The sequence below is a fragment of the Hypomesus nipponensis genome, chromosome 14 (genome assembly GCF_054491055.1).
Source record: "Hypomesus nipponensis isolate SF chromosome 14, ASM5449105v1, whole genome shotgun sequence".
Taxonomy (NCBI): Eukaryota; Metazoa; Chordata; class Actinopteri; order Osmeriformes; family Osmeridae; genus Hypomesus; species Hypomesus nipponensis.
In genome coordinates this window covers 9,818,069-9,832,195 of record NC_140374.1, presented here as the reverse complement: position 1 = coordinate 9,832,195, position 14,127 = coordinate 9,818,069, and the positions used below count along the sequence as shown (strand labels likewise).

The 14,127-nt window shown below is 43.5% G+C and overlaps 2 protein-coding genes across 2 annotated transcripts in view; one reads left to right on the top strand and one right to left on the bottom strand.

The window, feature by feature from the left end:
- The window catches only part of LOC146258535 (proprotein convertase subtilisin/kexin type 5), a 95,202-nt gene extending 87,539 nt beyond the window's left edge, over positions 1 to 7,663 (bottom strand). Inside the window, exon 1 of the mRNA XM_084671803.1 lies at positions 7,569 to 7,663. Within this exon, the coding sequence (XP_084527929.1) occupies positions 7,569 to 7,663 (95 nt within the window). The remainder of the gene's footprint in view (positions 1 to 7,568) is intronic.
- Positions 7,664 to 9,919: 2,256 nt separating this feature from the next.
- otud7a (OTU deubiquitinase 7A) overlaps positions 9,920 to 14,127 on the top strand; it is a 61,739-nt gene continuing 57,531 nt past the window's right edge. Inside the window, 1 exon segment of the mRNA XM_084671802.1 lies at positions 9,920 to 10,124. Within this exon segment, the coding sequence (XP_084527928.1) occupies positions 9,920 to 10,124 (205 nt within the window).

The following is a 14,127-nucleotide window of genomic DNA, read 5'->3' as shown; positions in this document are numbered from 1 at the left end:
CAGTTTGCTTCAACAACAGAAGTGGAAACAAGTAATGTTATCATTTCAAATGATATATAGTCAATCTGTTGAAAACAGTATTGTGTAGACACAATAGATTTATTTGCACGTTTTTATTACAAGTCTCCAACTTCGGTGTTTCAGCCAGTGCTGCTGTTGGCCGTGTTGCGTTTTTGCTCCCCAGCTTCACTCGTTGAAAACCAACCAATCAGCGCGCAGCTCATCTAAATATTAATGAGCATACCATAAAAGGAGAAAAGCTAGTGTTTTTTTCCCGGGAACATTTCAGAGGATCTGTCAGTGGGCATAGAACAGCACCCGGGCAATTTTCAACCCAACCAATGTTACATACCCTATTTGGAGACCTTAAGGAACAGTGTGAAATACCCCCAAAAAACAGTCAATTGCCCCTTTAATTCGGATCCAACTATCATCCTGTTTATGGGCTTGGGCCACATTAGGTCCATCACATCTCTAACCTGATTACTGCAGCACAGTCCAAAAGAGAAACACATTAGGCTTAATGAGTAAACTATGCTTCCATAAGAGGATGAAGGTTGTCAGTATTGGGGATCCTAGATAAGGCTACAAGATCACAATGTTGTTGAAATGTTGTTGAAAACATCGCACACCCACATCATCACATTGTTTACACATGCTTGTTTTATGTCCAAATAACTGCAATTCCAGCATATTTGGTTAATATTAATAAACAGTTCAGTACTTCATGTTGGGTCATCTACAATAGGCTGAATTGGGATTTGAACTCATGAGTATAAGGTTACAAGGCAGCGTCTCTATCTTCTCTGCTACAGACCAACTGATGAGGATGTATGAGTAGAAAGGGCAGACTATTAGCTTTGGTCAACTTTGGGACAAAGGTTAAGAAACGCTTGACTTTTCAAAGTGGAATTGCACATGGTATTTCATAATGATGTCATCCTGTTTAACTAAACAGATTTTCAAATTTGTGCTGCCTTCGGGTCACATGACCCAAAGGTTCATAACGAACTATCGTTGTGTTTACCCAATTTTACCCAATACAAAAGCAAATCAATATAATTTTCTTTTAACCTTCGCAATGTGGGGGGTCTGAGACAGCCCAACGGTTAAAAGAAAATGCTTCACTTTGTTTTTGTATGGGGTAAAGTTGTCGCAAACGACGGTGGGTCACAATGACTGATGGATCAGAATGACCCGAAGATAACACAAGGGTTAAGACAGGCTAAAAGACTGCGGCTGGATTCAAACGTACAACCTTATACTTTGCAGGTCACTGTCCCAGTCCATTGAGCTATTCTCAGTGTTGAATATTGAAATGTTCAGTTACTGTATAAAAAAGTAAGCTGTTTCTTCTGTGGTAAGAGTTGTTAGATTCAGACAAAGTTCAAACTACTCAATTCAATCATATTTTGAAAAACCAAGGTGAAATTGTTGATGGTACTTCAGAATGATGTCATCTTGAACCCAACAAAGTAAAAAAAAAACATCAGTCAAAATGATATTTTATTTATTGACACAAAGATATTGAGGCAATGTGGACATTTACATAAATACACCCCTTTCAGACATTTTGTATTACATTCTCATTCCATTTCACTCTATATAAAAACACACCTGCCCGCACACTATCTCAATCCATGCCGTTTACCTCCCTCCCAGTGCAAGTTACGCCAAAGCAAAAATGCTATAGCATTTTTACTTTTCTTGAGTGGTTTTTATTCAGATGCGTAATCATTGGATTCAGGTCAAAAGTCTATAACTTTAACTGGTTTCATTACTTAAGACACTAAAAGTCAGCAGCTTGGCATGCTGGGACATGGAAAGGATTAAACATTTAGACTTTCATCAAAGTACAAAATGCTGGTTTGTCCTTTTTCATCAATGTCTTAAAAAAAGCAGTCTGCAGATCTACTGTGTCTGTGGGGTGACTCTCTGTCTCTGGAGGGCTGGCAGGCAGGGGCAAGCAGGGTCTGCAGGCAGGCAGTCAGGCCAGGCCAGCTGGTTGAAGCTGTCCTGGGGTCAGGGCTGAAGAGAAGCTGTCCAGCTAGAGGCTACAAGGGATCTGTTTTTCTCTCAGCATCCTCTGTTGAACTCTGTTGAGCAGGCCTCTGCATGACCCTTCAGACCTGTAAAAGTGAAGAAAGGATCCATGTCAGTGGTGAAAAATGAAACTTTTTACATCTACACTTGACATATACTACAGTTTTGACTGTGAAATGCAGTGGCATGCAGTGGCAGCTTGAATCCAAATGTGTTGAACTGATGGAGACCCGGCCATGCAAAGTCACTCAAAATATTTGGTTCAATTCTGGCAGGAGTATTTAGCTCTAAACTGGTCAATATATACACATCTGACCAAAGACCAGCTCGACCTTTGCCTGTAAACAGTGATTCTGACTGTCAACAGACCTTTAAATAGGCTGACCGAGTGAAACGAGCCTGGCTAACGGAGGTCGCTTTCTCAGGCAAATGACGAATGGAATAGGCTTGTTTTGGAAGATCCTTTATACTGGCTATATTCAGCAGGCTCTTGTCTACAAAAAGCAGCCCTCCCTGACATTTAGGAGTAGAATTGAGTGAAAGACAATATTGTTTACACACTGCCAGTGAGCGAGCCGAGTCTGTCTCTGAGGCCAAGTCAAAACAATGTACCCCCGGGACGCAGTCTCACTTTCCACAAATCACAAAAATAATGGCTAAAAGCACAATTCCCACATCTCCTAAAGGCTGCCCTCCTCGACATTTTTGGTGTCGACCAAACTGTAAAATTGTGAACATGACGCAACCAAAACATGGCTGCCGCCTAAGCGTATGCGGTCTCCCTGGCGCATAGGCTTATTACAAAGACTTTCACGACCCAAATCAAAATTCTGAGCTGACAGGTCTGTGGGGAATTGCTTGTTCTTCTAAAAGCTGCCCTCTACCTTTTTGATGAATTCGCCGAGATGCTACATGATTCACTAATTACACAGAAGGAAAAAGCTAGCTACTTTTTGAGTTCGGCTTTCCGTCACTTCAAACTCACGATCTACAGGTCTCAAAGTGCTCTAACCTTCGCCATAATTCAAGAGTAGTGTACTTTCACAAACCCAACCATTGATTCTAGCTTAAAATGTGTAAAAATAGGACTTACCGAACGTGGCTGCCTCCAACACGGCTATCAGGCGATTCCAGTTGAAAACAACGATGGCCGCCGTTGTAACGGCGAGCTGCCGATTGGCAGCAAAATGAAACAGGAGATAAAAACCGAGGGTGGGGGCTTTCAAGTAGGGTGACCACCTGTCCCGCTTTGCTCTGTATGGCAAAGCATTTTCAATATGCAACATTCGGGAAAAGGGGTGATAATGCTGTGAGACACAACGCAAAGTGCGACAGGTGGTCACCCTAGTGTCAAGGGGCAGGATGAGTCTGAGAATTTGGAGCCTGCTGTGGAGCAATTCAATTGAAATCAATCATATATTGATACACCAAAGTGAAATTGTTTATGGTACTTCAGAGTGATGTCTCTTGAACCCTAATAGGTTTGAAAACCCATCGGTCAAAATTTTATTTGATTTATTGACACAAAAATATTGAGGCAATGTGAATATTTACATAAATACGCCCCCAGCCATTTAGTATTGCATTTCTTATTTAATTTGACCATTTATAAAAACATGTATTCTACACATCTGTAACAAATTTCAAGTCGATTGGATCTATGGTTCATGAGGAGAAGGGTTTTGAAGGTTGTACCAAATTTGGACAGTACAGCGAAATCTATCGTGACGGACCTTATGGGTTCTTGAGGCTTTTTTGTTCCCCATGAGGAATAAGGCATATATACCAATTTCCAGGCATTTTGGAGTAATGGGGAGCTGGGGAAATCATGTAGATTTGGGCGTGTTTTATAGCGCCACCTATGGGCGAACATGGCCCACTTGCCGTCTGGGAGTAATGAGTGACCTATTGAATCATTGGGCCAAATTGGGAAAAATCCGGTCCAGGACTTTTTGAGCTATTGAGCCATTTAACGGAGAAGAAAAAAAATAATTATAGGAATATAGCTGCAGGCAGCGATGCGGGTTCCTCCGCAAAATGGCAAAATATTTTAAAAATGTACATTGTAGAAGGTCAAGAGTTGGACAACAAGAGAGCAAAACTACTTCACGTTGGGCCAACTACAATTGTTTGAATGGGGATTTAAACTCAAGAGCATAAAGTTACAAGGCAGACTCTCTATCCTCTCTGCTACACACCAACTGTTGCAAATGAATGAGTAGAAAGGGCAGAGAATTAGCTTTGATCAGCTTTGGGACAAAGGTTAAGAAGCGGTTCACATTTCGAAGTGGAATTGCATGAAATTGCGCATGGTATTTCATAATGATGTCATCCTGTTTAACTAAACAGATATTCAAATTTAAGACAGGCTAAAAGACTGCAGCTGGATTCAAACCTGCAACCTTATACTTTGCAGGCCACTGTCTCAGTCCATTGAGCTATTCTCAGTGTTGAATATTGTCATGTTCAGTTGCTGTATAAAAAAGGAAGCAGTTTTCTAGTGTGGTAAGAGTTGTTAGATTCAGCCAAAGTTTAAACTACTCAAATTCAATCATATTTTGACATGCCAACGTGAAATTGTTGATGGTACTTCAGAGTGATGTCATCTTGAACCCAATAAGGTTTGAAAACCATCAGTCAAAATGATATTTGATTTATTGACACAAAGATATTGAGGCAATGTGGCAATCTACATAAATACACCCCTTTCAGACATTTTGTATTACATTTCTCATTCCATTTCACCCTATATAAAAATACACCTGCCCACACACTATCCCAATCCATGTGTCACAGGCTTGAAAGTGGGGTACAGGGTGTATTTGTATATTTAGTTAACTGGGTTATTATTTGGGTTGCAGTGGTGTGCTTTGTTTGGTTGCTGTGTGGTCTGTGCTTTTGCTTTTCTTTTGACAGCGGAGCTGTACCTCCGGAATCACCAAGCCTGATTGCCAATAAGGGAAGGGATCAATTGGAGTGCAATTGGGCCTAATTGACAATAAAGGAAGGGACCAATTGGAGCGCAGTTGGGGGTGGGCTACCTGGCCTATAAATCAAGGAAGTCACGGGGAAATGGGGAGAGAGACGACCGACGAAGTCACGGAGAACCCGATCGGGACAAATCAAGGACGGAGGGAGATCTAAGGACGAGGGACAAATCAAGGACGGAGGGAGATCTAAGGACGAGGCTATCAGTCAGCACACACAGGTGACACTGTGGGAACGAGACGGGAACTGAGGTAATTAGTGGACCGAAAGACAGTGATCCGGATTACGGAGGGAGACCTACGGACGAGGCCCCACGGACGAGGCTACCAGTCAGCACACACGGGTGACGCTGTTGGACTGAGACATTCCCTCTTTTAGACTTTTAGACATTCTGAAAGCTTGAAAATACCTTTTACTTATTAAAGTACAATAGTTTTATATGGCATGGTTGTTGACTGTTTCCTTTGGCCAAGCACACGGGTTCCTCCCTCTCAGAACGAACCAATTGAGTTCCTAGACTTACAACTAGGTGGCGTAGTCGGCACCTCATTACTCGTCGGCCACATTTGGCGTAGTCAGCAGGATCTGAGACTTGGGAGCAGTGTGTGACACCAAAGGGGCGCAGTCATGATGATGCCAATTTATCCGGGAGCACCCTGGGTGCCAAAATTCCAAGGCCAAGGTTGCAACATTAGATACAGAGAATGGAAGGAACAGATGCAAGGCCTGTTGGGAGTACAAGACATGACTGAACCTTTGAAGGTGAACATTTTAATGGGAGCATTGACGGGGATGGCTAAACGTCAGGTTAGTGTGGTTGCCCCAGGGCGACGAGATACAGTTGCAAAAATCCTTACTATACTCAGGGTTTTTCCTGCATAGAGAACATTTTGGCGCGCGCCAAAGCCGTTTTCTCAAGCGCCAATGAGAAATCCCGAGCGCCAAAGGCAAAAAACGTCTGCGATGAAGAAAGCCGTGTTCATTACGTGTGCAATGCATGTCAGCGAATATGTTCTCGATAGTATGTTTCAAGTAGGCTACAGCCGAACCCTCGTTCTGTTTTGATCAATAATAATGGATTTGAAAAGCATGTCTTCTTGTCTGATCAATACGCAACTGTGAGGTACGCAAATGGACAGACTGGCCACTACCGCTGCGAGGGCCAGCCTGACGCGCACGAATACACCTGTACAAATGCAAATGAAATTTTCACTCAAAATGCTGAAAAAAGTTTGATTTACGATTTCCAACGCAGCCTCCATTGGTATTCTTAACCTGGAATGATAATATATATAGTGCAGTGTTTCCTCCGTGGCTAAATTTATGCCGCCACGGTATCAGAAATCAGGTTGTACAAAATGTTAGGCTGTCTATCAGCAATGATTGTTAGAGTGCATGTCGGAGAATTGCACGGACACGTGCTTAACACCGCAGTTGAGATAGCGTGTGCGTCCTTGAGAACTGTAAGTCGTATAACTTATGTTGTCAGTTCATTTAAGCCTGTTATTGTATAAGTCTATAGTTCTTGCAAATTTAAATCAAGTTAACGGGTGATTTTCGTTGTTTGTATTCTTCCCCTGCTAGTCGAATTGCACATGTCTGTTGATTCGATAGCGATTGCTGCCCTTTCTCAGGTTTGTATTTTAGGTGCATTATTATGCCGAAGTAGTTTTTATTAATAAAAAGTGGGTTTATTTTTATTATTTGCTACAGAATGCTTAGCCTATCAAGATCAAAACAAAACGAGATCAAAACGGTTGCAAAACACCTGGAAATAAATACATTAATTAGAAAAAATAAGAAAAAAAAGAATATATATGTATATGTATATATGTATATGTGTATGTGTATGTGTATGTGTATGTGTATGTATATATGTATATGTATATGTATATGTATATGTATATGTATATGTATACATACATACATACATACATACATACATACATATGTTTTTTTTTGGAGCACCGAAGACCTATTTTGACCCAGGAAAAACCCTGCTATAATAGACGGTCGCTATACAGAGAAGGTTCCTATCCCTGTGTTGCGGTCCCAGTTTTATAGTTGTATGCAAAAGCCAGATGAATTAGTAGAAAACTACACTCTGCGCTTACAAGAACTGCATTGTAGGTTACTGCAATTAGACCCAGATGGAGCCCCTACTGATATCCAGCTAAGAGACCAATTCCTGTTGGGCCTCGAGGATGGCCCCCTCCTTCAGACTTTAAAAATCAATGTTCGGCAGAAACCAGGTTCATCCTTTGACGAGATCCAGATGGAGGCTGCGCTATTAGAGGAAGATCGATATGGAAGGAAACGGTCTGAGGTAACTTGTGCTGCGGTGGAAGGGCCTAACCTGCCTAGATCTCATTCACAGGAAACTGACTGGAAACAAGCACTGAAGAGGGAGATTTTGGAAGAGGTGAAGGAGCAGATTAAAGGCATGACGACAGAACTATTGAAAGAATTGAAGCCTGCAACACAATTACCATCTCCGGTGGGGGCACAAGAGCGTTACCCCACTACCACCAACCCACATCCTGTGGGGAGGTGATGGGCTGCTTCTTCCTCCTTTAACACCTGGGATGAGAGGGGTAAGCCCATATGTGGGCACTGTAACCAGGCTGGACATATCGCTAGGTTTTGCAGGGGTGTATTTGGGTCTACGCCAGATTTAAACTAAGCCACCCTGCTGCTGGGGTCCAAGCGGTGGGGTTGGAGGGTAATGCTAGACAACCTAGGGCCGCTTCTGCTTTTATTGGGGACTGCCCGACTGTTGATTTGTATTTCGGGGGTTAAACTGACTGGACTGTTGGATACAGGCTCCCAAGTGACTCTGATGACACAAAGTCTAGTGAAGCAATATTTCGCTGAACATCAGGTGGGGGTGGGGACAAGTCCCTCAGTCCTTACCCTCAAAGCTGCTAATGGTCTAGAGATCCCATACATAGGATATGCCTTGATGGCTTAAAAATTCCAGCTCGTGGCCGGGTCATTGTGAAAGATGAATGTTCCTCTAACCCCCTCATTATTGGCATGAATGTCATTAAAACATGTGGGGAGTTACTGTTCCATAACCCGGAGAGGCCAATGTCCTTAACCTGCCAGAATCACAGCTCCCAACCGATTTGGAGAAGTGTTTTCGCCTCCTGTCGAAGGATTGTTGCCCGTCAAGGGGATGGATTTCTCGGGTATGTTCGCCCAGCCCATCGACAAGGGATCCGTGTCCTGGCCAGAAGTGAAGTTGTTGTATGGGGCCGGGTCCCATCAGGCCCCCCTGGCCGGACCTACTATGGCCTGTTGGAAGCTCTACCGGAACCAGGTGCTGTCGGAATGGCAAGGACACTAACAGTGGTAAGAAACGGCAGAGTCCCTGTCCGTATTCGTAACCTCAACCCTTTTAGTCTGTCCATAGGCCTGCCCTGACCGGGGGACAGAGAATTCCCTGTTCGAGGTGAGTTCGCTGTGTGACAGACCCGACTTGACCGAGCAACAACAGGACGCCCTGACAGCATTATTACAGAAATGGGAGACGGTTTTTGCCAGAAATGAAGAGGATTTTGGGAGAACTGATATTGTCCAACATAGGATACCTACAGGCGACAGTGATCCCATAAGAGAGCGATTCAGACCCCTCCCGCCTATGATGTATCAGGAAATGAGAACCCTGCTTGCCTCAATGCTTGAGGGTGGTATCATCTGTGAGAGTTCAAGTCCATGGGCTGCACCGGTTGTCATGGTTAAGAAGAAGAAGGATGGTAGCTGGCGTTTTTGTGTGGATTTCAGGAAGTTAAATTCTGTGACTCATAAGGATGCATTCCCCCTCCCCAGGATAGAAGAGACACTTACTTCCCTCACTAGAGCAGAGTGGTTCACAACATTGGACTTGGCCAGTGGATATTGGCAGGTTGAGATGCACCCCCAGGATGAGGAAAAGACTGCTTTTTCCACACCCTTGGGCCTTTATGAATTTCAACGCATGCCATTTGGCCTCTGTAACGCCCCAGCCACCTTTCAACGTTTAATGCAGCAGCGTGTAAGTGGACAAATTTCTGAATCAGTACTGGTCTATCTGGACGATATTATTGTGTATTCCCCTGACTTTGCAGCCCATTTGGAGAGAGTCTTTGAAAGGCTGTGGAGACACGGACTAAAGCTGAGGCCTGACAAGTGCAAACTACTCCAGTCGCAGGTTAAGTTCCTCGGCCATGTAGTTGACAAGAGTGGCATTATGCCTGACCCCGATAAGATTTCCGCTGTAGTAGATTGGCCACCACCATCTACTATAAAAGAGGTTGGAGCCTTCCTAGGGTTGGCAGGGTACTATAGACATTTCATTGCAGGGTTTGCTAAACTGGCATTCCCCATGACTGCGCTGTTAACTGGCATCTCCGCTGACAAGAAATCAGGAGCCAAAAAGGTAGATTGGACAGAGCCCTGTCAGATAGCATTTGATAAGTTGAAGGGGGCCCTGACTCAGGCCCCGGTCCTAGCATATTCAGATTTCTCTGTCCCCTTTCTCCTGTACACCAATGCCAGTAACCAACGGTTGGGTGCAGTGCTGGCACAAGTCCAAGACGGCCGTGAACGTGTGATAGCCTATGCCAGTCGCAGCCTACACCCTACGGAACAATGCCAATTACAGCTCTTAAATTGGAACTCCTAGCATTAAAATGGGCTATCACGGAAAAGTTTCACGACTACCTCACAGGAATTAAGTTTACGGCTTTTACAGACAATAACCCAGTGGCCCATTTGAAGACTGCAAAGCTTGGTGCAATAGAACAGAGGTGGGTGGCCCAGCTGGCCTCATTCGACTGAGGTTAAGTATAGAGCTGGTCGGGACAATGTCAATGCAGATGCACTTTCTAGGTTCCCCGCAGCCGCTATGCCTACAGGTGACGGAACAAGAGGGACCATCATTAGGGTGGATGCCGCTACGGCCACAGTCACCCCAGGTCTGGAGGATGATCTGAGCCGTTGTCTCAGAGAAGACTGGAGAGCTGCACAACAGGGTGACTTGGATATCCAAGCCCTGAAGAGGTATGTCGAGATGGGGACCATGCCAAGGGGTCTGGAAAGGAAAGCTATGAGTCAGAAAGTTAAGTGTCTACTTCGACAGAGAAATAAATTAACCTTGCAGCACCATGTTTTGTACCGCAAGGTAATCGATTTTAACACTGGTGAGCAACACTTCCAGATTGTGTGCCCTGTTTCCAAGTGCAGAGAGGTCTGGGAAAAATACCATACGGCTGCCGCGCATGCTGGAATGGAGAGGACCCTATCCCGCGGCAGAAATAAACCCTCCACTGTTTGGCGCTGCACCCTTCCCCTATGATGTGGCTGGGACACAGCCCTCATTTTATGGTCTTGTGCCAAGGCTTGAAGTTGTTGGACCAGAACACCACCTACCGATAAGGGACCCAGATAGAGGGGAAGGCCTTAGGCGCTCCGCCCGGGCCAACCTGGGGTTACCACCAGGACGTTATGGACACTAAAGGATTGGCTTGCCCGGGCCTGGCAAGGATAAAGTTCCATTTCACCCTATATAAAAATACACCTGCCCACACACTATCCCAATCCATGTGTCACAGGCTTGAAAGTGGGGTACAGGGTGTATTTGTATATTTAGTTAACTGGGTTATTATTTGGGTTGCAGTGGTGTGCTTTGTTTGGTTGCTGTGTGGTTGTTTTGCTTTTCTTTTGACAGCGGAGCTGTACCTCCGGAATCACCAAGCCTGATTGCCAATAAGGGAAGGGACCAATTGGAGCGCAGTTGGGGTGGGCTACCTGGCCTATAAATCAAGGAAGTCACGGGGAAATGGGGAGAGAGACGACCGAAGTCACGGAGAACCCGATCGGGACAAATCAAGGACTGAGGGAGATCTAAGGACGAGGGACAAATCAAGGACGGAGGGAGATCTAAGGACGAGGCTATCAGTCAGCACACACGGGTGACACTGTGGGAACGAGACGGGAACTGAGGTAATTAGTGGACCGAAAGACAGTGATCCGGATTACGGAGGGAGACCTACGGACGAGGCCCCACGGACGAGGCTACCAGTCAGCACACACGGGTGACGCTGTTGGACTGAGACATTCCCTCTTTTAGACATTCTGAAAGCTTGAAAATACCTTTTACTTATTAAAGTACAATAGTTTTATATGGCATGGTTGTTGACTGTTTCCTTTGGCCAAGCACACGGGTTCCTCCCTCTCAGAACGAACCAATTGAGTTCCTAGACTTACAACTAGGTGGCGTAGTCGGCACCTCATTACTCGTCGGCCACACATGCAGTTTACCTCCCTCCCAGCGCAAGTCACGCCAAAGCAGAAATGCTGTAGCGGACGCATGAGGTTTAGATGACAACCAAAAATTGCCTCTCACAGTCAAAACACTTTGCTCTCAACACAGTTTCCAGAATTTCTCAAAGATGGCTCAAAGACCGCTTTCCAGAACCACAGTCAACTTACGGTCAAGAATAGTCTCATAGGCAATAGCTCTATGACACCAATCATGATCAACTCCTTTCAAGAATTAATTTACAATTGCTGACTCGCACTACCGATTAAACCACACAACATGCACTCTCAGGGTGACCAACAAGATTATATTAACTGATAAACAATAATATTACAAACATCTAACTGAACAAACACAAAAGTGAAATCCCTCGCATAGCTGTTGTAACCGCACTATTTTTCACAAGTCTTTGCCTATTTGACATCCCGCACTGCATGCTGGGCACCTAAGAGCGCTGACGCTGATGATCTAGCTGTGCTCCGACTGCGTGATATGACGAGATGCTACTGACACGCTAAGGTCTCGGCGTATCCTGAAATGTAACGTATCTTTCTGCCTTGAAGCTGGATCATCATCATCAAGACCCCATGTATATGTCAAGATAACATCCAAGCTAACAATTTTGCCAAATCTGACTGCAGCTTTGTATACCACATGTAGCCTACTGTGTTATGGTTGTTTGAGTTAAACAACTTGCTTAATGAATTCAATGGCTGTTAAATGTCAAATCCAACTATACATTTATAAAAGAGAGTTCCAATCAAATCTGAATTCTTTTTAAACCTCGAGGTTTAAAAGACAACCTTTGCCTAAACTGACATGCACCAACTCAGAGAACTAAGTTTCAACATCCATTTACACATTTAGTCTCTTTTTTACTCTACTCTTAAGGCATAATTATGTTTAACTTAATGTCTGCGCCTCTCTGTCACCAACTGTCTCTGGAGTGGGGGGTGGGGGCTTCACATGGTTAAATTTAAGACTTTTTAAGACCCCTTCCAATTGAAATTAAAGACCAAATTTACGATGGAAATACAGATCAAAAGTGGAAATATACAGTAATCTTCCCCGAACACTGATGTCTGTTCAATATGAACAGTATGGTAAAATGACAACAATCGGTTGAGTTTAAGAACATTGACTAAATGTGTGTAATGCGAAAGGATAACACAAAAATTGAATTGCTGTCCTAAATTATATATTTTTTTTACACAATGGTGGAGCAGAAGCTAGCAATTCCATGAATCCCATGGAAACAAAGGCAAATGTGTGAGATGTACTGATGTGGAGCACAAATCATCCAAGAAGAAGTACTTTTCTTGAGTGGTTTTCATTCAGATGACTAATCATTGGATTCAGGTCAAAAGTCTATAACTTTAACTGGTTTCATTACTTAAGACACTAATTGTCAGCAGCTTGGCATGCTGGGACATGGAAAGGATCAAACATTTAGACTTTGATCAAAGTAAAAAAAGTAGCGCCACCTATGGGCGCACATGGGCCACTAGCCGTGTGGGAGTAGTGAGGGACCTGTTGTATCATTGGGCCAAATTGGAAAAAATTGGGTCCAGGACTTTGAGCTATTGGGCCATTAGCGGAGAAGAAGAAAAAAATATATATATATAAAGCTGCAAACAGCGATGCGGGTTCCTCCTCAAAATGGCAAAATATTATAAAAATGTACAATGTAGAAGCAAAACGATTTCATGTTTGGCCAACAACAATAGGCTGAATGGGGATTTGAACTCATGAGCGTAAGGTCAGTCTCTCTATCCTCCGTGTTGGTTAAAGAGTACTAACTAGTTCATTCACTGTGTTAATGAAATGCACTCCACGGCTACAAGTTAGCTAACGCTATACATGAGTCATTAACTTAATCATGCAAGCCCAGGTAACAAAACAATTGAGACCCATTCCCTTTCGACTACAATACCTCTGTTGTTAAGACCGTTTAATAAATGTTGCAACAGGCTACAGTCTGAATCACGGATATAACTCTATGACATAAGTTACAATCAGGGGGTAAATTGGGGTTTGATATATCGGGGGGCTCTGTGGTTTCTGGGTTTTGATGGCACATGTGTATGCAAAGCCTACTAAACAGGTATCCTACTCAGTTTAATGACTAACGCAGACTACCTAACTCACTACCCTTCGAATAAATTTGTATAGTACTACTATGTGCCTCTTTCAATTATATATTTAACATTTGAAACGTTGAGATTGTATCATCTTGCGGAAAAACATGAAAAACTGAACCTAACAACAGCTAGGCTAGGCTAGCCTAGCTCATAACGTTCAGTTCTCGTTCTCGCCGAACAACGGTTAGGGTCTACTGAAATTAATACCAAACTTAACTTTACGCTAGTAGCCTAACAAACTCATTCACTGTTGACTATATATATAATATATTTAAGTTGTATGCATAATTTGTGATGACTTACTTTCATTTAGTAGTTGCTTCTCAGATGCTTGTTTGCCTTCGTACCTCGTGGCAGAAAATAACCGGAAATGACCAGGCTTCACACCTGTTTTTAGGTCACTTAATGATTTAATCATATACATTCTTTATTATGTCTATGGCCAGACATAGTAAAACAACAAAACGTTATTATTCATCAAATGCATACATTACATTTTTCTTTGGCATGTGGCAGCACAGTAAGAAAAAGGCAGTAAACACATAACTGACAGCACACAAGCCTATAATACCAACAGTAGACTACACAGTAAATGGCAAATCAGAAGGGTAGACAAGCGACAAGTGAAACCAACGATCAATTGTGTTGACT